The 25,126-nt window shown below is 41.7% G+C and overlaps 1 protein-coding gene across 4 annotated transcripts in view; it reads right to left on the bottom strand.

Moving 5' to 3' along the window:
- Positions 1-25,126, bottom strand: part of LOC126263138 (low-density lipoprotein receptor-related protein 12-like) — a 105,431-nt gene that overhangs the window by 58,618 nt on the left and 21,687 nt on the right. For all 4 annotated transcript variants that reach the window (XM_049960166.1, XM_049960168.1, XM_049960164.1 and 1 more), the window contains exon 5: positions 2,631-2,857. In XM_049960166.1, the coding sequence (XP_049816123.1) occupies positions 2,631-2,857 (227 nt within the window). The remainder of the gene's footprint in view (positions 1-2,630; positions 2,858-25,126) is intronic.

The following is a 25,126-nucleotide window of genomic DNA, read 5'->3' as shown; positions in this document are numbered from 1 at the left end:
CGATATTTCAGAACTGTTTAAGTGTTGATTGACGACCACATACTTCAAGTGGAATGAACAGTTTTATGAACAAACGGATGGCGTGGCTATGGGAAGTCCCGTAACTGAAAACTTGTTTATTGAGAAATTCGAAGAACAGGTATTAGGTACCGCCAGCAAAAAACCAAATGTATGATTCCTATATGTGGATGACACGTTTGTGCTGTGGAGACATGGCAGGGAGGAACTAAGCTGGTTTCACGAACATCTGAATAGTATAAACTCAAGAATTCAGTTTACAATGGAGGAGGAGGTAGACGGAAAATTACATTTCCTCGATGTGCTTGTTTTTAGAAACAAAAATGGAAGATTGGGTCACTCAGTATACCGCAAACCCACGCACATGGACCCTTATTTGCAGGATTCGAACCACCACCCACAACAGAAGCGGGGTGTTATCAAGACGTTAGTGGACAGAGCTATAAATATTTGTGAACCTGAGTTGCTCGATGCTGAGATGGAACATCTCTATAATGCACTAATGAAGAATGGATATTCGTCTGCCGAAATACAACGTGCATTGAGACAGCCACACAGAAACCATAGTGACGTACAGGCTACTGCAAAATCTAAGGTTTTCCTGCCGTTTGTTAAAAATGTAATGGAAAGAATAGGGAGGATCTTGACGAAGCGGAATATTACCTTAATTTACAAGCCCACCAGGAAAATACAGGAATACCTTAAGCCTGTCAAGGACGCTCGAAAACCACTGGAAAAAGCTGGAGTGTATAGGATCCCATGCAGCTGTGGAGATGTTTATGTGGGTACCACTAAAAGAACTGTTTCAAAACGTTTGGAAGAGCACAAGGGTAATTGTAGAAGAGGAGAAATGGAAGAATCAACTGTTGCGGAGCATGCTTTCCAGCCAGGTAACCACCATATTTGTTTCGAGGAGACGCAAGTACTAGCGGCCACAAGTGGATATTACGCTCTACAGGCAGGCAATCGAAATCGCCAAACACCCTAATAATTTCAATCGAAAGGCGGAGGGCGTGAAATTAAACGGTATTTGGATGCCGGTGTTGAAGAAGATGTGTACCACCCTTCCACCACTGGGTGATGGCAACGGCGATCAACGGCAGCGGACAGCGGCCAATTGCACTGACGTTTTCAAAACAAGTGACGTCATGTGTCAGTGTGGGAGTGTGCAGACACGGAATTTAGTGGCAATCAGTAGTGAGCCAGTGGGTGTGTTGGACCTTCCATCGAGCTACAGACCCCCTTGAAGATGTCCTCCGCAGACGGGGATGAAATGTTGGGAATTGACACAGAATTCATCAACCGACCACGGCATAACAGCCCGATTAATTATAATGGACATGACATTTCCAGCCGTGTAAGTCTACATTTTAGTACAAGTGACAGTGCTTCTAGCAGTAGTGAAAGTGAAAATGAATCTTTATCCAATGAAGTTTTACTGCTGAAAGAAGAAGCTTTTCCTGTTGCAGAGTACAAATATGAACATGGAAACAAGGAGCAAACAAGGCAGTATGCTGGAGTGGCCACAAATGTTAGTGCTACAGGAGTAAGTGTGAAATTCATGCGCCCACATGAGAACAGTAAGAACATATTTGTGTTTCCTAATGTCGCCGATGAAGAGACAATACAAAAATTGGAAATTTCAAGAATACCTCCCACACCAGTTGAGAAGAGAGGAATGTTCATTTTTCGAGAAGATGTGCTTTATACTCGAAGACAACCATTATTTAAAGTGTTTGCAACTTAATTTAGAATAATGAATGAGAAAAATTATTTTGACCTTTTTAGTTAAATTGCTTTGTTTGTTTCTGTCTGTTTCCAATATTTCAGTTCAGAACTGTAAAAAAATTTATTTCAATTCTTGCAAAATAAAAACTTATCTGTAATATATAAAATTCATTCTATCATTCCATATCACTTATTCGTAACAAAGGGCTACCTTAAAATGTGTAAAATGTCACCAGAATCAAATAAAAAGCATGTAGAATTTAGCAAAAGGCAGTATATGTCCGAATTCACCCTCTATATACTGTAACTTTGGACAGAGATTTAAAAAACACATGTGCCCGAAATCACCCCAATCCATGGGGGTGAATTCTGACACTTTATTTAACTGCCTCAGATAAATATACCTACACATACACTTTCTGGTTTTGGGATATTTTATTCGTTACACATATACCCTACCACTTCCATAACAATCAATTTAATCTAACAATATATATGAAAGTTACAATCAAAATAGCGACAAAACCATCCGAAATCACCCCATTTGACGGTACCCAGGAAAAGGGAAAGACACACTTTGAGAAGAGTACTGATAAACGCCAGTATATACTATCATTTAAATTTGCATGGTCGCCCCTGTCTCATTGTTTTAATTGTTTTCATCTGTGAAATTCAGTTGTTAAATAACACTACCAAGCAAAATACAATTCAAACTTCTCACACATTACGTATGTGTGTTATACACTATCAAAAATCCTGTGCCTTCTTTATGATCAGCAGATGAATGAAACTTGATTAGTGCTTGTGGTTGCCACAATGCAAATTCAGTTGTTAAATAACACTACCATGCAAAATGTAATTCAAACTTCTCACACATTACGTACATGTGTTATATACGATCAGAAATCCTCTCCCTTCTTTATGAACAGCAGACGAATGAAACTTGATTACTGCTTGTGGTTGCCGCAATGTAACCATCACAGAATGTGTCAGTTTGCCACACAATTTTTGTTTTGCTCCTCCTCCTGCTCTTGGAATAGATAACCAATTGCTCACACAACATGGAGGATGTTTACAGTTAGCATCATCTTCGATGTCAAGATCTGTTACCCTGAGGAAAATAAGCAAACGAATAAATGAATGTTCAACAGTGGTTTATTTTTCAGCTGTGTCATATTTAAAACATCCAGATATGTGAGAGTGGGTGAAAATAAATTTTACTTTTTTAAATTAACTAAGTTTAATAAAGAAACAAACAATATACACAAGGCTGTTCTACAGACATCTTTCAACCAGCAAACATTCTTAAACTAATAATGGAGAATGCTCTGCTGAAAACCAGACCCTTTTACCACTGCTTTGTTACTGATTCTCTACCTTCCATATTAATCTCAAATTAAAACCATAATCACATGGCAATAGCTCTGGAGTTTTTAGAACAGTATTCATGGGCTTTCCCAGGAATTTCTTAATATATGTTGATGCAGCAGAGTGGATTGTTACGTCAGAATATAGGAGAGAATTTCAGGTTTCCTGGCAATACAAACCCCCACCAGAATGAGATTTTCACTCTGCAGCGGAGTGTGCGCTGATATGAAACTTCCTGGCAGATTAAAACTGTGTGCCCGATCGAGACTCGAACTCGGGACCTTTGCCTTTCGCGGGCAAGTGCTCTGCCAACTGAGCTACCCAAGCACGACTCACGCCCTGTCTCGCAGGAGAGCTTCTGTAAAGTTTGGAAGGTAGGAGACGAGGTACTGGCAGAAGTAAAGCTGTGAGGACGGGGCGTGTGAGTCATGCTTGGGTAGCTCAGTTGGCAGTGCACTTGCCCGCGAAAGGCAAAGGTCCCGAGTTCGAGCCTCGGTCTGGCACACAGTTTTAAGTTTTAATCTGCCAGGAAGATTCACAAACCCCCACCGTTTTAAAATAATAATAATAATAATAATAATAATAATAATAATAATAACAACAATCCAGATGCTGTCTTTCATTGATGTAGGAAGCTTATGAGCAAAAAAAAAAACAGTGAAGGCTTCTTTCCAGCAAATTTTGCTATCGCCTTACCATTTGTCAGTTCTGAGTGCATTAAGGAACAAAATTTCTACATTTAATAGCTGGTCTAAGTTCCTGTCAACTACTCTTCAAAGTGTACTTCCAAATTATGTCCCCAGTGTCTCATAAATGAGCAAACAGAGAATATAAACTGCATTACATATTCATATCTACCTGTCTTGAGATTTTTGGAGGACAAATGACAGTCACTTGACACATTCAAGAAGAAAACATCCAACACTGACCGCTGCAGATTTGGCTTGGAAAAATCCCTAGAGAGGGTTTAGAATGGGGCAAAAAGGGATTTTACATGTAACTATTGTTGAATTGAATTTTTCGGAATCTCGTACATTCAGCTGAAGTCTTGTTCAGCAATGTAACAGATTGGCATAAGAGTAGTGCTTTTATCTATTCTTATAACAGTTTGAATTTTCAATAAGTGGCATTTGGGAAAAAGAGCTTGAATTTTTCTAATAAAAATATTGATGGATGAATACTGCAAATTGATTCCATTCCTCAGACCAACACAGTGCAAAATTAAAGTAAAAATCCATGAGTCAACCTAGTATGGCCAGTACGAAGACTGCAGAGGATGGTAGATTGCTGCTGGAGGAGAAAGAGGGAAGAATGCTTCATTGTGGGAGTCTCCTTGATGGCACAAAGTTTTTTAGACACCAGAGTAGCCTCCCAAGAGCCAAGCCATGGTTGAGCAAAAATTGATTTGATGTAAAGCAACAAATTCACCCCTGGAGGGGTCATGGACAATGGTGGTGGTGGTGGGGGGGGGGTGGGGGTTGTAGGTGACCGCCCCCTACCCTCCCTTCCCCTTCCCCGCCAAATGATTATCAAGTTTACTACCTGGGATACCTGCATGGCCAGGAACCCAAAGGAAATCAACCGAACAAGCAGTATCACTGAGATCAGCAAGAAGGTCGTGGATGGCAAAGACCAAGAGGTGGCTGGAAAAACTCCAAGCAATAGCCTGAAGGCCACTCTTTTAGTCTGTACATAATAAAACTTGGGTGAGTGACAACTGTTCTATGAAGCAGAGGTTCCGATAGGTGGCCATCAATTCCACAGCAAACACTCCACACGTGGCAGGCAGGAGATGGTGTTCAGTGCCAACAGCAGATGTGAAAGCATATCCCACATGATCAGCGGATTTAGAGCCATCGTATAAAAAACAATGGCATCCTGAAACTCCCATAATAGCATTCGGAACAAACAATGTAACACCACTGGAGTGATGGAATCTTTCTGACCCCAGAACAGATCCATCTGAATCCATGGCTGAGGAATTAATCTAGGGGGGATTGCTCAGGATAGAACATGGGGAAGACAACAAGGATGTGAGATGGAAGTCATGGTGAAGAGAAGTGAGACAGAAACCAAATGGTAAACCCACCCGAGGGCGGGCAACAGGTGGGAGATGGCCCAAAGCTGTGAAAAGAATAGAACAGGAGGGGTGAGCAGGTGAAGAGTGGATAGTGATGGCATAGGAAACCATGAGCTGGGACCGCTGAATCGAAAGGGGAGAGATCCCAGTTTAGGAAACCAGGAGCTGGAACCACCGAATAGCAAGGGGAGGGATCCCAGTGTCAACCAGAAGACCATCGACAGGGCTACTGTGAAAGGCATCAGTGGTTACACGGATACCATACGGTGAACCAGGTCCAAGCGGAGAAGCTGATTAATAAACTTTACAACCACACTCAAGAGGAGACAGAACTGAAATCCTGTGAAAGCAAAAGGTCGAATGGTGCATGCCCCAAGCAGTGTGGGCAAGGAAGTGAAGAACATTGAGTTTATGAAAACAACCAACCTTCAGATGACAGATATGGGGTAACCAAGTAAGCTTGTTGTCGAACGAAAAACACAAGAAACAGAACTTTGGGACCACGGTCAGACATTAGGCATCGAGGCAGAGCTCTGGATAAGAATGAAGCATAGTATGGCAACAGAAATGCATCACCCTCGACTCATGGGGAGAGAACTGAAACCCTTGCACGAATGTTCACAAGGAAGTGTGCCGGATGGCACCCTTGAGCTGTTGTTCCACAGAAGTGATTGAGTGAGAGCTAGGCCAAACACAGAGATCATCCACATACAGGCCAGGGGTAACTAATGGTCCAGCATACGCCACATGTCCATTAATAGCGATGAGAAAAACAAGGAGACTTAACACAGAGCCCTCTAGAACGCTGTTTTCCTGTGTCTATGGAAAGCTGAGAACAGTGCCAACCAGGACTCTTCAAAAGAATGCTGAGACAGGAACTGGTGTATAGAAATTGGTAGGGGGCCCCAAAGATCCCACTCATGGAGCTTAAGGATGATGTGACGGCACCAAGTTGTGTTGTAGGCCTTAAGAAGATTGAAGAAAACTGCAACAAGATGGCGGTGCTGAGAAAAGGCCTGCCGAACTGCGGTTTCCAATTGAAGCAGATAATCGATCGGGGACTGTCCCTCCCAGAAGCTGCAACTGGTAAGGAGATAAAGGGTCCAGAGATTCAAGGACCCAACTGAGCTGATGAGCCACCATCCATTCTAGTAACTTGCAGGGGACATTGGTCAAGCTGATTACTTGGTAACTATTAAGGGACAACGGATCCTTTCCAAGCTTAAGGACAGGAACCACAATACTGTCTCTCCACTGAGAGGGGAAAATGCTTTGGAGCCAAATCTGGTTAACACCTGGAGGAGATATTGGCGTTGTGCAGGATTAAGGTGTTGAAGCAATTGGTTATGCACGGAATTAAGCCCAGGAGCTGAATCGTGGGAAGAAGAGAGGGCAAGAAGCATGTCCCATTCAGGCGCTGTTTCCAGAGGAGGAAGGCAGCTGGATAGGAGGATGACACCAATGGCATCACAAAATGTGTTGCAAGATGTTCCATGAGAACTGATGGAATGGAAGGTTGCCACTGACAACCTTGGAGTGTGAAGAGTGCAGCCCACACCCACAACAAAGGAACAGAAGAACTGAATAAGGAGACAAAGAGTTCCCAACACAAGCATTTGCTCTGTTTGATTATGTAATGGGCTTTGGCACAAAGACGTTTGAAGGTAATAAGATGATGACACATAGTGGTAGTACTGGCCGTGGTACACCACGGAACTGGCCGACAGCGGACGGGATGTATCAAATGGGGAAACAGCTATGCTCGTAATTAAGATTATCTTGTCTGACAGATCACAGATGACCTCATCAATATAAGCTGACAACGAAGGGGGAAACAAGACCTGGGAGGTATGTAGAGGCCTATCAGCATGATGGAAAGACCAGCAGGGTAACTGGGTCATCAGGAGGCAGGAAGGGAATGAGAGAATCAACGGGAAGTTGTCACTAACAGAGAGGTTTTCTTGTCGCAGCCTGTGTAGGGAAGGAAGAATGAGAGGAGAAGAGAGCAAAAGATCAATGGCAGATGATGATGATGGTTGGTTTGCAGGGTGCTCAACTGCGTGGTTATCAACACCCTTACAAATCCCCAATCTTTACACTGTCCAATCTCGCCACTTTCACAAATGAAGATGAAATGATGAGGACAACACAAATACCCAGTCCCCAGGCAGAGAAAATCCACAACCCGACCGGGAATTGAACCCGGGGCCCTGTGATCCAGAGGTAGAAAAACTAGCCACTACACCACGAGGGAGATAGAGATGACTGCAGAGTTCAAGTAGACTCGAATGGCAACTGCTTCCAAATGGGTACAAAGTGGGATCCATGTACTAACAATATCCATAGGAACCAAAGCGCAGACACCACTAGAAGCCATCAAAGGGCTGATTCAGTTCCAACAGAAAGCATGGAACCCACGAAGGGTTAGTGAGTAAGTATCAGTAAAATAAGACTCCTGTAGAATGACACAAGCTACAGAGTGAAAGGCAATAAAGGACTGCAATTCTGAAAATTGACAGTAGTCTCCATTGCAGTTCCACTGAACAAGCTCAGAGTAGATATCCAAATGGAAAGCGAATAGGTATCCAAATGGAAGGTGAAAAGGCTGGAGCCAATCACACCGCCGGGTCACCATTTGTCACCAACAAGGATGGGGTGACAGCCATAAATAAGAGGTCTGATTCAGGTTGCAAGGGGTGAGATGGCACCAGAGGGTAGGGCGGGAGGCGGCGGCCATGTCCTGGGACTTAAGTTTCTCCATTTTCGTCTCTTTCATAGGTTGAGGAAGTCAGGGCACAGAGGGAGAGCAGGCTTCTGCAATTTCTGGAACTGGAAGATAGCAGGTGACCTTGGAGTGCACAGACTCTGTGTACCGTGGTCGTGTTGTGGTAGCAGGTCTCTGGCAAGAGAAACGCTGAGGGGAGGGGTCCTGGGAGGGAGCCCCATCACCGGCAGATGCTGAAGAAAGGGGGACATTTCTTCAGCCAGGCAAGGGGATTGGCATATGGAGGAGAGAGAGGGTGAGGGAACCACAGGGGAGGAGGAGAGGAGAGAGGGATGGGACTGGGTAACGAAGAGGGAGTAGGCAGAAAGGACGTAACAGAGGCAAAAGTAGAATTTATCGAAAAAGGATGAAGTCAAATTTCTGGTGAGATTTGGTGTAGGATAAATGACCCAGGGACTTAATACTCTTGTATCTTCTTTCTTATAAGCCTGGCAATCTGATGAGTGTGGAGAGTGACTGTCATGACAACACACATGGGTGGCAGAACACAGGGGCTCCCCTCATGGAGTGGGTGTCCACAGTCACCACATACAGGGTCCAGGTACTTCTGGCAGACATACTCAAAACACAAGCACTGAAAGCATCTTGTGGGTGGTGGGACCTATAGCTTCACGTCACAGCGGTAACAGATAACCTTGTCCTTCTCTGGTTGAGTATCTCCCTAAAAAGCCAGAATAAAGGTGCCGGTGTCAGTGCAAATGTCCTTACGACATTTCTGTCCTCGATGAACAAAATGAACGTCCCGTCATTCCAGACTGGCCCAGAGTTCCTCATCAGTTAGAAGGATGAGGTCCCTATAAAAAATGACTCCCTGGACCATACTCAAAGAATGGTGAGGTGTAATGGACATCGGGACATCACCAAGGCAATCACAAACGCGAAGACCTGCAGACTGAGTGTCAGAAAAAGCTGTAATCAACAGGGAACCTGGCTGCATATTACTGAGAGACTCCACTTTGTCAAGCTTCTCTTCGATATTTTCCACAAAAAATAATGAGTTTGCAGTGGTGAACGTGTCCCCAACCATCCTAATACAGACAAGGCAGTGGGGAAAGTTTTTCATCCCACACCAGCAAGGCTGGCCCTCCTCCTAGGGTGTAGCCAGGGAAGGGAAGGCTACAGGGTCATAAGAAGCAGCATTCAATTACCCATTACATATAAAACAGATGGCCATAAATGGTCAGATTTTTGGAACTTGACACGTTTCATACGCAAAGCATCCACCCTGATAACACCTACTTCGATCAGGGTTTCTTCAGATGGACACCACCCAGCCACAGCAACAGCTGTCTGGCACAGCAGCTACTGCCCGGGGTTCCGATGCTATGGAATGACAAGCAACCACTCCTAGATGTACATGGAAAGGCAACAGTTCAGGTATCAGAAGTGTGACGCTGTGTTGTCAGTGGGATCAGCCAGATGGATACATAACACCTACACCTTAACGAACTGGCTACAAGAGGTGATAACCCAGCACGCCAGAGTGTGTGTGTGGGGGGGGGGGGGTGGTCTGGCTACGGCGGGGAAGATAGAGGGGTAGGAAGGGGAGAGAGGAACTCATGCTGTAGATGCTAGGGGGAGTTCTTGCCTAAGTGGCTCACACTATGGAGAGAGTTTAGAAGTGGAAGTCAAACCCAAAGGGGTACCACAAATGCTAAAAAGAAAGGATGAAAGAGGAAAGGCAAGGGGAACAAAACCTTTAGGAGTACGGGAAACCAGGTGGATAGCCAGATCAACATAAGTAAGAACACCGAGAAAGAGGAAGGAGGGAGGAGGCACTGGGGAAGGAGTGAAGTGGGGAGGGAGGGGCACGGGGAAGGAGTGAGGATGGGGAGGGAGGGGCACGGAGAATGAAATGAAGCCCGGAGAAGAAGAATGGGGTGCAAGAGCTCAGGGCCCTGTGGGTGCCAGGACGAACTCACGAAAGAACCATGAGCCCCATAGGGGGGACAGCACGAAGCTGACTTGGGTGTGAAAGTACAGAGATCAGATTAGACAATACAAGATTAATAAATGGTATGGTCAATCTTTCAAGACGTATTTCTCAAATATGAAAGAAGAAAATAATATATGAACATCAGACGGGGCAAGCTTTATTTTTATGTTAGAAATAATTTGCTACAACTCTTCATAATTATAAGAAACAGATATAAACAAAATGTACCAACATACCATATGAAACTCGGTGTTACATGCAACGTTCAAAACATCCTCTATCTTACATCTGGTTAAGTTGTAATTCTGAATATCACTACCAGTGTGGTACTAAAGGCTGTAAAACTGTACACTATATTCCAGGGATATATAAAGTGTTTTCAGACTCGTGTTTCAATAAATTTGCAGTTCACAAAAAAGATGTTCTTTAATAACAGAGTCAACATTCAATAAAATTTTCATAAAGATGGCCTTTAACCAACAATGAGTATATGGGAGCTGACGTGGCAAGAGCAAAGTGCATGTAGTGCAAGTTAGTTTTTTATTTTCTGGAACAGACCCAGCTGACAGTTCCTCGATTCCTTGGATTTTGTTATTGCTCTCTGGTTGTTGTATTTTGCATTTCTTTTGACTGTTGACACCTAAGATTGGTAGGTTTATAGCATTCCTGACACATGGTAATTATTTGGATACGACGTAATGTTGATAGTCAATCTACCTACAAAGTGGTGACCCCGCAAGCAACCAGAGATACACAACACAAATAGACATGCAGAGTCAACCAATATCATTGGGTCAAGCGACAATGCACACACACATGAAAAGGAATTAGAAGACAGGTTGCAGAGACAGATTAAGGAGCTGCAATTGACAATGGAGGAAGAGGAGAGTTCTGCAGTGAGGCCAAGTACAGCAGTTTGCAGCAGATGTGCAACGACAATCAAACTGCAAATGAAGGTGTGAACGCTGCAGTTCCTGCTGGACAAACTCGAACTTTGGTTTGCAATACCTGAGCTAGCATTTGAACAGAATGAGATAGCCAATGATCACATGAGATTTCCTGTGGCAATGAGCGCATTAGATGCCACGGTGGCTGGTGTAGATGTAGACATCATACTTAAATACCCAGAGGAATGGCAACGTACATTCTTGAGGAAGTTGTTCATCAGAATGTGTAAACTGCTACATCAATGTATATGACAGGTATTGCAGATTCAGCAATTGGGAGACAGAACACCCTACAATTACTGGCAGCACCTATGGGCCATTGTCAAAGAAGCAGAATTGCCATACATGATTCTGCAGCATGTATGGCTAGTGCAGCTGCTGGGGTGCAATCAAGGCAGCAGTAGTAACCTGTAACTAACATGATGTCTACATGTTGTTGACGTCAGTCTAAGTCTACGCAACCTTGGACAGTACCTGTACAGAAAATGTGATGATAGTTGCAGCTGGTTCCGCACAGCAAGAGACTTCAGCAATACGAAAGAGGCAGCATGTGGATATTACTAAACAGTTACACTAAAGAGATATCTGACATGCAAAAGATGCAAATGTCAATGTTATTGCAAAACAAGAACAACTTGCCTGGGTGAGAAACAAACAACAACAACAGAGCTGCTGGAAATATCCAATAGGGACAGCACCAGCAGTTCGGGGACAGACCAACAAGATGCACGAAATCATGCCTGCACCCAAACAGCAACAGTGCCAGGCAGTAAACATGGCAGGTAGTGATAACTAACAGGAGCACCTTCAACACAGAGGTGAGCACAGTGAGGAAACTGGCATTGTGTGAATAACTTGTCAAGCTTACCTACACTGTCACATAGGTTATACGTCAAAAACGTGAAGTGGAGATGCTATCACCTCACTGATTTAAGATCACACATTAGGACACTGGCAGACGGTAAAACTTCAGCCATCACCTCGCAAATGCTTCTCATGGTAGTAAATAAGTCACCAATAGTGCTATACAGAAAGTGTGATATGGAGGTAGATTTAGGGCTCTGGCAGAGATACTGATGGATCTTTGTACTGCTGGAGGCGGCAAAGGCCATACTGGGTGCCGATTTCCTATGTTGGATGTGAAGAGATGTACATAATGGCACTGCACAAATTAGGAAAGACGAAGAAGTCGTCAAAGGTATGCTAGGACGAAAAACAAATCAGACCATGAGCTACAAGCACAGTTTGGTGGCAACCTGTGAAAGCAGCAGCAACATGCCGCACACGCCGAAGGTTTCGCACAACAGAGAGCACCATATCAGGATGACTTAGGCTCAATAAGCCTCACAGCAGTCATAGACATCAGCCCCACATTGTTCCATAGCAGCAAAGGCTTGCCACTGCACACGGTAAAAAAGAAAGAAGGCAACTTGGGGCCCTGTGGCAACTACTGGGTGTTAAATACCTTATGCTGCCAGACCACTACCAATATTCTGGCAGGATCGGCAATATTTAGTGTAACTGACTGCAAGAAGGCATACCATCAGATACCAGATGAGGATATACTGAAGCCAGCAGTAACAACATCCTTCAGTATGTGCAAATACTATTTGGCTTTAAGAATGGGGTTCAGATGTGGTAGTGGTTCATTTATGATATGCTAAAGGGATAACAGTGTTGTTTCGTGTATTTGAATGATACACTGGTATTTGCAACATTGGAGGAGTTGCACAAAAAGCACCTCAGGGCCATTTTCAAGTGCATCAACAAATATGGAATGGTAGTTAATTAGGTGAAATGCATCTCCCAGCAACACTGGTGAAGTTCATGTTCCAACAACAGCAGGTGACATTCCTGGGCTACACAGTGTCAGCAGCTCGGATAGGTCCCCTGAAGGATAAAACAGCCATCATCAACGACATACCTCGACCAACTGATTACCGCTAACACAAAGTTTTTAGGACCAGTAAACTTCTATCAACAACATCTGCCAGGAATGGCAGAGGTGCAGGTGCTGCTGACAGCAGAACTAGTGGGAAAGAATGCGAGTGGCAAATAGGCACTGCAATGGATACCATAAATATATAAGCTTTTCGACCAAGTGAACGCAAACCTGGAAAAGGTGAGCAGCCCTTCACCTATACGTGGAAAAGCAGTGGCAACCTTTGGTTTTTTTTTTTTCATGCTAGTTCATGACACAGATAAAATGGAGCACCTACAAAAGGGATCTGCTGGAATGTACGTAGCAGTGAAATTTTCTGTCCGTACAAAGATGACAGGTTGTCCACGACATATACCGACCACAAACCCATCATGTTCGCGTTCAGCAAGCGTAAGGACAATTGTTCTGCAATGAAGTATTTTGTTGATTTCCTTGGTAATTATTGTTGAAAATCCAATTAAAACAACAACAATTCCGACAATCAGAATTCATTGGCTAGTTCCTGATGGAATTAGCATTGTATTAAGGGAACTGAAAACAGTGTCACTTATTTCTGATCAAGGGTGGAAGCCATCTCTCAGACAATCGATCATGAACAGTTCTCAATGGCACAAGCCACGGACACTCAGTTACAGGAGTATCGGCAGGACATTACTGCAGGACTGCAGCTTAAGCAATTGTGGTTGGCAGGAGCGAGGATTAGCATTTGGTGCAAGATGTCACAAGATATGCCTAAACCTTTAATTCTTGAGAAACTGTGAAAGATGATTTTCAACAGCATCCATGGGCTAGCCCAACCAAGTGCTAACATATGGGTGAAACTTCTGACAGACCAGTTAGCATGGCAAAGCATTAAAAAGGATTGCCGTAAGTGGCCGAAGGCACGCCAGGATTTTGAGGTCAGCTGGTACGTCCACAAGCCAGTGGGAGAATACCCACCAACTACGGAACAGTTCATGCATGTCCACCTGGACATTGTGGGACCTTTGACACCTTTTGACAGTTGGTGTCTAAAATTTCTAATGAAGTTTACAGCAATCCTGACATGTGGTAAATATTTGGATATGACACAGTAGTAGTCCAGGTACCTATAATTACACTGATGGACTGTTGTCCAAAATCTAGCATTCTGAAACACCCTTGGAAATATATTAATTTGCTACCAGCGGTTCTTATGCAGACGTCTGGCTGGATATGTCACAAAGGCTTTTATCAGGTCTTAAACTGGATGTCTAAAGTTATTCATAGTTCAAAGTGTTCAATACCAATCAAATACTTAACATTTCTTGCTATTACTAGCAATAACATATAATACTGATTTATTTACTGGTTGTAGTCCTATATATAGTCTCAAGTGTGTGTGTCTACCAATCCCCACAAAAATAATAAAATAGTTGTATTTCAAACACTTTATACTAAAGAAACTTTAGTTAGTAATGAAATAAACATGCACTTCCTTACACCTCACAGTAATTTATATGCATTTTTAAATTTTAATTAATCAGACCCTCTTTTTTGAGAGGAATTCAAGCAGTATTCATTGTTAAATTTTATACATACAGTGCAATCTTTAAATTAAAATAACTTCCAAATTATTGCATATTAGGTTAAATAAAACACTTCTATAATCAGAAGACTTAGTGTTTTAAATCTGTGTACATCAATGTTTAAAAAAAATGTTTTAAAAAAAATTATTGGTGACATCTAAATTATTAAAGCACTCGGCACTATGAAATTTTTAAATATTGAATGCTTCTGCAAAATAAAATTTCTGGCTGAGTAATAAAAATATGAAAGACAAACAACTATGAAGTATTTTGTTTATTTCTTAGGTAATTACTGTTCCAAAGACAATTAAAAGAAGAAGGATTATTTAAATCTGAGGTGGATGTCAAAGCAACTGAAAATGCTGCACTTTGCTGTGTTTCAAGTGAAACAGTTCTGTACACTTTTATAGCTTACCCCAGCTAATAATTTCAGAGACTAATACACATTTGATTTTCTTCTACATTACTTATGTATAGTGGTCGTTGGTGGAACCTCCCTGAATATTTACTTTCTTGTAGTTCGCAAGTTCATAGTTACACGCTGTGTAACTGATGAGATTCCTTCTTGCTCATCCATTGTCCTGCTAATGATAGTTACAACACAATCGCGGGTAGTAATAGACAGTATTATATCAGCATGGGCAATTACAATGAAAAATAAATGAATTCATACTCCCACAATATGTACAACACCATCATTTCATGAACTGGAATCTGCAGGTTATAGTTACCACTTTGCCATCTATGCAGTGTTTGGTTATAGTATTATTTTTGTTTAATATGATCCACAAACTGTTCTGTTTTTTATGTGATACACAGATCCCACATGCACTGAAGGCAATACTTTGTGCAGCACGAGTTTATCATATCGCTGGATACAACACACAGGTGGTCCACAACTGTCCACCATAACAAGAAGACTGACACAATTCCACAAATCCTACAGTAATTACACTGTGTTGTCACATCAATCTGACCACCTGTCAAAAGACTGAATAACCACCTTTCGCAGTGTGGACCACTGCGAGCCTCAGGAAGATAGTCAATGAGGTTCTGGAAGGTACCGACAGGGATGTCCTGTCACACTGACTCCAGTGCCATGGTCAGCTGCACCACATTTCTGGGTTGAGGATCCATGGCGCCAACAGTCCAATCAAGGTAATCCAACATATTCTGAATTAGGTTTAAATCTAGGGAGTTTGGTGGCCAGGGGAGCATGGTAAACTCATCCAGGTGCTCTTCAAACAACGCATGTACACTGCGAGCTGTGACACACTGCACTGTTCTGCTGGTAGATGCCATCATGCCGAGGAAAAACAAACCGCATGTAGGGGTGGACATGGGCCCCAAGGATAGGTGCATACTTGTGCTGATCCACTGCACCTTCCAGAATGATGAAATCATCCAGGGAATAGTGTGAAAAAAACATTTCCCCACACCATAATACTTCCTGCTCTAGCCTGGACCCTTCCAACGCTTGTTGTGGGGTATTTGCTTTCAGACATTTCATTTCATGTCATACACACCAACACTAATTGCCACCTGTCTGATGGAGCATAAACATTATTCATCTGAAAAAGTCATTCAGTGGACGTCCAGTTGTGGTACTGCTGTGCAAATTCCACCTCTGTCACCGACAAACAGTAGTCAGTATGTGTTCATGAACCAGGTACTTGCTGTGGAAGCCCATATGTAGCAACGTTCACTGAACAGTCAATGAGGAGACACTGTTGGTAGCCTCTTGGTTCATGTGCACGGTCAGCTGCTCAACACTTGCGCATCTACTCACCCGTACGCATTTCTGCAGCCCTTGTTCACCTCTGTCATCTATGGCCTGTGAAGCACAACATTTGCCCTGGGCCCGGTTATGGATAACATCATTTTGGCAAGCATAGTATACTTTAACCCAGTGGCCCATGAACAGTTTACGAACTTAGCCATTTTGGAAATGCTTCTACCCTAGGCCCAAAAGCCAATGATTGTGCTCTTTTTGGGTGTCAGATAAATCGCTCCGTTTCCGCATTACAACAATGACTGTATTGTTTTCTGCATCCCCCTACCCCCCCGCCCCCTCCCGACACGCTTTACATACCCTCCACTGCTAGTGCTGCCACCTGCTGTCTGTGAGTGGTTATTGCACACTGATGTCAAATGTAGGCAATGTCACATTAGTGAGACTAGACTGTGCATGATGATATAATTAAATGAATGATTGTCTTTCAAAATGTAGTCAGTCTCCTCTTGGGCCCTTTCAAATGAAGTTCACTTTTATAGTATGAGTAAAACATTACATGGCCGACCTCTACATAGTATTGGTGTGAAAGTTAAAGTACAGAATAGTCACTATTCACTGAATGATACTATCTCCTTTGTAAATAAGAAACATAATTTCAGTTGTATTTATAATAGAATTTTAATCAACTAGTTTGGTGTAGATGAAGAAGTTCTTTAATTTTGAGAATTGCTAAAAGTCAGAAGTATATGTTTGGTCTTCTAACACCTAAACAATGTAAATTTATGAAAAAATATATTTTTGTTTCAAGCATAGGGAAAACCTAGGCAACGAGGAGAATCGATAATTGAAATTCACGATGATTTCTGAAAGTGATCATAGAAAAGAATCTTCCTTACTTTATATTACTCTTCCTCAAATGAGACAAACCTGCAGATATACAAGAAGCTAATAACATACAGTTAAAGTAATTGTTTATTGACTATAGTAGTCTGGTACACTGGTGGTTACACCACAGACTTCAACATGAAAATCAAATCAACAACATATTTAGAACTTATTATCCTGCAAGTGACAGCTATCAACAATTCCAGGCCAAAGCGTTACTTCCATATAGTATCGCCACCAGTGGACGACACATCTGCAGTGATGTGAATAACCTTGCATAATAGGCTGATGCCTTCTTAGGGAGGCACTATTCCTTAACCTAATCACTTGTTTCTCGTTGAAATTTTCTGGCACATTAAAACTGTATGCTGGATAAGGACTTGAACTTGAAACCTTTAACTTTCATCGATGAGGGTTCTACTGACTGAGTTATCAAAGCATTTCTGTAAAGTTTGGAAGATAGAAAATGAGGTACTGGCAGTAGTAAAGCAGTGATGGTGACTCATGCTTTGATAGCTCAGTCAGTAGAGCACTTGCCGGCAAAAGGCTAAGGTGCCAGCACAACATGCTCAACTTCAATATATATTTCACAACTTGTGCCATTCAGATCCTTCCCCCTCTCCCAACATCAGCTGCTCTGCAGCGGAGATATGTCCTACTTCATTTCCATAATTCTCCTGCACTCAATTTTCTCTAGCCCTACACCTAGATGCAGCATGCCCCAGAACATTGACTTCACTAATCTTGTACCCACACTGCATTCTCTGCAGTATCTCCTCCCTTTTGTGTTCTCACACACCAGCCTAATACACTCCTCCATGACATCGTCACCATGCGCTGCATGAACTTGCACGTGCCAGTGCCCGTGTCACATTCCCATCCTGAGCAACTTCTCCCTCCCTCCCAACCATCAGCCACCATGTCCCAATGATCTCTCCCCCCCCCCCTTCCCTCCTCCTTTTCTCTCCTCACTCACTCCTCTCAACATTACCCCGCAGCACAATCCAGCTGCAGAATGGCTGTCATGACACAGTGTACTCATGTGGCAAACATAGCTTTACTGGTTTTTGTGTACTCTATCTCAATAAGGGATTCATCTGAAAGATGGTAAAGTTTTCAGCCTAGATTGTGTGCCTGCCCATCACTCAACACGAAAGAGGGATTAATATTTCTAACTTCTTGAAAATGCAAGTCGCAGATGGCGCAATGAAAAAGACTGTTAGATATCATCCAGTCATCCGACTACGTCCTTTATTAGACAATATAAAACAGAAGTCTCACACATTGACATAAGCACAATTCACACACATGGCCACTGTCGTATCTGGGCACTAAGAACCAATTGTGACTGCATCTGAGATGAGCAGCGATCTTTGCCCCCGTCTGGTGACTCAGTACCATCCAGGACTAGAGCAACTGAACCACATTCCCCGCCAGGGTTTTGAATATCTCTTACCGTGCCCTGAAATGAGAAATATCCTCCCTAACACTATCAAGGTTCTATTCTGCTGCCGAATTAACCTATGCAACACCTTTGTCCAACACAACTCTTTTATCATCAAATATCAGGTATTCCCTTATAAGGCCACTGTTCCATTGGACTACATGTTATTAATCATAAGTTCATGATCTGAGTCTGACTTTCGATTAATATTGTTTGATTACTAGTGATTGGAGAGTAACTTAACAGGCAGAAAAGTTGAGAGAAGTGAGGAGCTGCCTGCAGACAAAATGGCACTATGATACGAAGGTGAGTCAAATAAAAACCTTAAATTTGTAATAACAAATCAAAATTTCACGCCGATATCCTGTAAGTTGGTAAGCGCACTACAAATAGCATGCAGAATGTCCTGTACGTGGCAGCATAGTGCAGATGCACACATACCATTGCAGTATCGTGATAAAGATGGCCGCCCCACTTGTGACTTGCACCAGGGAAGAACAGTGTTCTGTTATTCGGTTTTTGTGTAGTGAAGGTGTGAAGCCTATTGAAATTCATCGATGAATGAAGGTTCAGTACGGTGATGCATGTTTGTCACAGCAGCAAGTCTATGAAAGGAGTAAGAAGTTCACAAATGGTGTGACTTCAGTGGAAGATGTTCCTCGTTCAGGTCAGGCACAACGAGTTGTGACTCCACAGAACATTGCAGCAGTTGAAGCCATAGTGAAGGAAAACTGCAGAGTGACACTGAATGAAATTGCAGCATGTTTACAGATTAGTCGTGGTTCAGCACACCACATTGTGGTTGATGTGCTCCAGTTTCACAAAGTGTCTGCAAGAAGGGTGCCACGGCAGCTGACTCCTGAAATGAGAGAACGACGTGTTGATGCTTGTGAAGAACTTCTTCGGCACTTTGAATGAGAAGGTGATGGCTTCCTTGCAAGAATCGTTACTGGGGATGAATCCTGGGTCCACTTCCACCAACGAAACAAACAGAGCGAGCAAGGAATGGCGGCATTCCTCATCACGAAAACCAAAGAGGTTTCGAACAGAACTATCAGCATGGAAGGTTATGCGGACTCTCTTTTGGGGCAAAAAAGGCTTCATTTTGGAGCATTACATGCCTAGAGGGACCATAGTCACCAGTGCATCATACACAGATCTCCTACAAAATCATCTGCAGCCTGCAATCAAATCAAAGCCACGTGGATTGTTGTCAGCAGGTGTCCTTTTGCAACATGACAATGCAAGGCCCCACAGTGCCCGTACAACAGTTGCAACAATCACAGACCTGCATTTTGAGTGTCTTCCTCATCCACCATACTCACCAGACCTTGCCCCAAGTGATTTCCATATGTTTGGACCACTCAAAGATGCAATGGGAGGAAAGAAGTTCCGTTCTGATGAAGAGGTACACCACGTGGTGCACGAGTGGTTGTGCGGACTACCAAAAGAATATTTTTCTAAAGGAATTTATGCACTTTGTAAGTGCTGGAGGACTTGCATTAAGCATGGGGGAGATTATGATGAAAAGTTATACAGCTTTGTACTACTTCTGCACAAGAAATAATATTTAAAAAAATATTTAAGGTTCTCATTTGACTCACCCTTGTACAAATGCTGCAGAAACTAAAAGTAGAAAATGAGAATCTCAATAAGAAGATGGACATGTAAAAAATCAAAGCTAAGTCTCTGCACCAGACTGTCGGCCTGACTGCGGTTGTTGATAAGCTTCACCGTAATGTAGACTTGCATGCTGTTCAAGGTCGCAAAATGTTGAATAAACTTTACGAAACAGCAGCCAAGAAAGTGTACTTCAACAGGAGTTGACAGATTTGTATATTAAAAGCATCTGTGGGGAAAATAACGAAACTTGCGTGATGTTGATTCTATATTGTAATGACAAATTTGTGTTTAATTTTAGTGGTTTTTGGAAATTATTATTTTGGTAAGTGTTTGAGAATGTTGGGAACGCCAAACTTAGGAAATGTGTATGCAGCCATAGTTGAGGGTAGTATGTTTGCAGATGAGATTGCAAAGAATTGTGTCAAAAGGAAAATGATTTTTCTGTCAGTGTCCTGTTTTGTTAAAATTCTGTTCAAAGAAGTATAAAAAGTAACATATGGAAACAAATTCGTGTCTTTAGTAAAAACAGGTGACGCAGAAGACAAGGATGATGTAAATGAACATAAGGATGTGAGCCCTCAGGGTTCATGATATATGTTATTGGGATCACAGGGCCCAGAGCTATGCAGCATTATTTTTTTGTTTTTCATTCTTTGGTGCTACATCATTCTTCCCCTTTTCAGTGAACTTTCCAAGCTATCTTCTTCTCTCAATCTATCCTCTTTCTGTTATGTAGTTAAGTGTACAAATGGTAAAGTTTGTTGAAAACAATTTCTCATTAACATGGAGAATTTATTTACATATATTGCTGAAAAGTGAAAAATTTTCTTATATTTTCTGAAATGGAAGTTATAATTTACTGTTTTTAATTTTAAAGTACTTCTGAAACTAAGGAAACTGACTGTGTTTTGTATTTCTATTCTGTCTCCTTCAATATACTATTATCCATAGGAATTTTTACTCCAGGAAAATTTATGTTGTTTTGAAAATTGAATTTGCATCACTGACTTCAATACTGCTGCATAAAATGAGCTTTTATGAAGTACCATATTTATGTTCTGTCTTGGGTCAAAGAAACAGAAACATGTATGTTTGAATATTCACTGTAGTTTCGAAATTATTACACTTTATTAATGAGTTTTGCTATACATGGGAAAGGCTACACTCTGTTTAAAATAATGTGGGTATTTTCACTTTGGGGGATAGAAGGTACGAAGTCAAGCATTATGGTTTATTATTGTCGTATTGTAAGATTTTAGTCAGCAAGTTAAATATGATGATTATGATAAAACAGAAGCATTACTAAGAATATTGTTGCAAAGGAAAACTTTTAGCTGGAATTTCAGGTGTTTGGACAAGTTTTTCTACTATCCCAATTACAGTTTGAAATGGGCTCTGAGGTCACTCTTGGCATTCCAGCGACTGTCAGAGAAGGTTGAGATGGCCAGCCTTGTGTGTGGAGTTGCAGCAAAGCTCACAATTTGCAGCATTAGCCCCACAACTGTTTGTGGCCCTTTGGTTCTGAGTTGAGTGGAAGGACTGAACCGGAGAATTAAAAGGTTCTGTGAAAAGCTAGGCTGTGACTTCCTGGACTTCCACCATAGGGTTGAGAACTGTAGTGTCACCCTTAATAGGTCAGGTGTGTGCTACACATCAGACGCTGCTACTCAGGTAGGACTGTGTGTCGGATGCACACAAGGGTTTCTTAGATTAGGTACCTCTCCATCCAATCCAGATAACAACAGCTGTAGGAAGCCCAGAAGTATTAGTGTAAGATCGAAAGAAATGCCTCCCACAGGTGAGAATATTAAATTCCTAATGGTAAACCGATGAAGCATTTGCAAGAAAGTGCCAGAGTTTGAAGTGCTCATTAAAAGCAGTGAAGCGTTCGTAATACCATGTACAAAAAGCTCATTGAAACCTGAAATTGACAGCAGTGAGATTTTTGGGGAAAATATAAGTGTATATCAAAAGGATAGGCAAATGGGAAATGGAGATGGAGTATTTGTTGCAGTAGAAAAGAAATTATAATACACTGCGATAGTAGCCAAAGCCGCACTTGAGACTGGGGAAGTCTCAGTATCAGGGGTGAGTTTAAAATGATAACTGGGTTCTTCTACCTTCCACCAGGCTCATCTCCTGATGTAATCAAAAACTTTAGAGAAAACATGAGTTCACATGTGTGTAAGTTCCCCAATAATACTGTAATCAGCAATGGAGATTTTAATTGACCAACAATTAATTGGGAAAATTACTGTTTTGTAAGTGGTGGGCATGATAAGACAGACTGCGAAACTTCACTGAATGCCTTCAGTGAAAGCTACATAGAACAGATAGTTAGGAACCCCACTCTTGATGGAAATATATTGGATCTAACGGCAACAAATAGATCTCAACTCTTTGAGGATGTCCACGCTGAAAATGGTACTAGTGACTATTCTGCAGTTGTGGCAACAATGATTACCAAAGTACAAATGACAACTAAAACAAGCAGAAAGATACATATTTTCAATAAACCAAAGTACAAATGACAACTAAAACAAGCAGAAAGATACATATTTTCAATAAACCAGATAAAAAAATCAGTAGTTTCAAATGTCAACGAGGTATTGGAAACTTTCAGCACTGGGCAGGAGCATGTAGAGGGACTCTGACTCAAGTTTGAAAGAACAGTTGACCATGCACTGGATAGATATGTACCCAGTAGAACAATTCATAATGGGAGGGAACCTCCATGGTATACAGTCACTGTAAACAAACTTCTAAAGAAACAGAGATTACTGCATAATAGGTGTAAAACAAAGCATAGGGCTAGAGATAGAGAGATGCTGAATGATATGCATTTGGTTGTCGAGAGAGCAATGCATGATGCCTTTCATGACTACCGTAGTAGAATGTTGTCAAGAGACTTTTCACAGAACCCAAAGAAATTCTGGTCACATGTAAAGGCACCAAAGTTACTATCCAGTCCTTAAAAGATGAGATAGGAACTGAAATTGAGGGTAGCAAAACAAAAGTTGAACTCTGTTTTAAAATGTTCCTTTACAAACGAAAACCCAGGACAATTGCTACAATTTAATACTTTTAACACTGAGATGATGAATGAAATAAGTATTCGTGTCAGTAGCATTGAGAAACAGCTGAAATCGTTAAAACTGAACGAAACTCCAGGCCCCGATGGAATACCAGTCAGATTTGATACAGAATTTGTGGCTGAGTTAGCCCCTCTTCTCACTATAGATCCCCTGAATAAAAAACCATGTGCATTTCTTGGAAAAAGGCACAGGTCACATCTGTCTACAAGAAGGGTAGGAGAAGTGATCCATAAAACTATCATTCGATATCCTTGACACTGATTTCCTGTAGGATCTTAGAACATATTCTGAGCTCAAACATAATGAGATATCTTGAACAGAACGACCTCCTCAATGTCAACCAGCATGGATTTTTAAGACAATGATCATGTGAAAACCAACTCACCCTTTTCTCACATGACATACTGAAAGCTTTGGATCAAGACAATTAGGAAAATTTTTCTTGATTTCTGAAAAGCATTTGACTCAGTATTGCAGCTACACTTATGGTCAAAAGTATGATAATTATGAGGGTATAAAATGAAATTTGTGACTGGATTGAGGACTTTTTTGGTAGGGAGACACAGCGTGTTGTCTCGTCTTGGATGGAGAGTCGTCATCAGATGTAGAAGTAACTTCTGGTGTGCCCAGGGAAGTGTGCTGGGATCCTTTATGTTCATGTTGTACATTAATGACCTTGCAGATGAATATTAATAGGTATTGTGAGGATAAGATTACAATAAGTACTGCACACTCAGAGGCATTCAAACAATGATTCTTCCCGCACTCCGTACGTGAATGGAATAGGAAGAAACCCCAAAAACTGTACCAATGAGACATATCTTCTGCCAAGTGCATCTGGGTGGTTTGCAGAGTATAGATGCAGATGTAGAATATGTTGATTCGAGAAAGAATGTAGCTTATTAGACCACACGAGCAATGAAAATTTGACAGCTATATACTGTGTTCAGGATTTTTTTTATACCGAGGAGCTGATGACAGGATTTATGACGACGCCAATGGTGATGATATAAGCTGAAGTGAATGTCTGTTGTATTGAAGAATTATGAGAATTATAATAATGATATTGCTGGTGAGAATATTATGAAAAGGACAGATTGATACTCACCATATAGTGCAAATGCTGAGTCACAGAAAGGCACAACAAAAAGACTGTGAAACACAGTAAGCTTTCAGCCAAGAAGACCTTCTTGTGAATTAAACGCAAGCGCGAGTGCGCACACGTACACGCACCAAGACAGCCAGAGGCAGTGGTCACATGTATCTCCGCTTTTTCATAATACTGTCATTATTCCATCCTGGATTTTCCATTGTTAGATACTGCTGACGATATTATTTACGAGGATGATGATGATGATGGTGATAAGTATTATGGTTCTCGGTTCTGAATTGCAGTAGTTCCTATTTGTTGTGTCACATGGTATGTATTTACAGGAAGGAGTAAGTTAACTTTTTGTTGTTCTGAAAGTGGGCCTGATGGGTATAAGAAATATATTGAGTTACAATTAATAATTTTGTAATGAAAATATGTTGTTTAGACAAAGAAAAGTAATCCTGACTATGCGAACTAATGGGGGGCACGGGTGTTCAGAAAAGCGGTATATTCGGATAATCGAACTGTATACTTTTATATACCAATTAAAATAAGTATATTTATAATGACACGAATTTATTTTATTATTACAAAGGCAAATACAGTGAGAATGTATGCAGTACAGTATAGTATACAAAAATATGTAATAAATATGCATCTTGCATATACAGTACATACATACACAATTTTCAGAGTAGATATCTGATACTGGTCACTTTCATCTTGAGCTTCAAACCATTGCATGGCAGTATCTAAACATGTAAATGTTTCAGAAGCACCAAGCATATTTTCCATCATCATTTTCTGGACCAATAGTTGAGGAGATGCTGGTGGCTTAAGCTTTACCAGTGACAACACACACAATTTTGCTCCCCTGCATGACTTGCTGCCCAGGCTCTG

The sequence above is a fragment of the Schistocerca nitens genome, chromosome 6 (assembly GCF_023898315.1).
Source record: "Schistocerca nitens isolate TAMUIC-IGC-003100 chromosome 6, iqSchNite1.1, whole genome shotgun sequence".
In the NCBI taxonomy this organism is placed as follows: domain Eukaryota; kingdom Metazoa; phylum Arthropoda; class Insecta; order Orthoptera; family Acrididae; genus Schistocerca; species Schistocerca nitens.
This window is presented reverse-complemented; position numbering and strand designations above follow the sequence as displayed.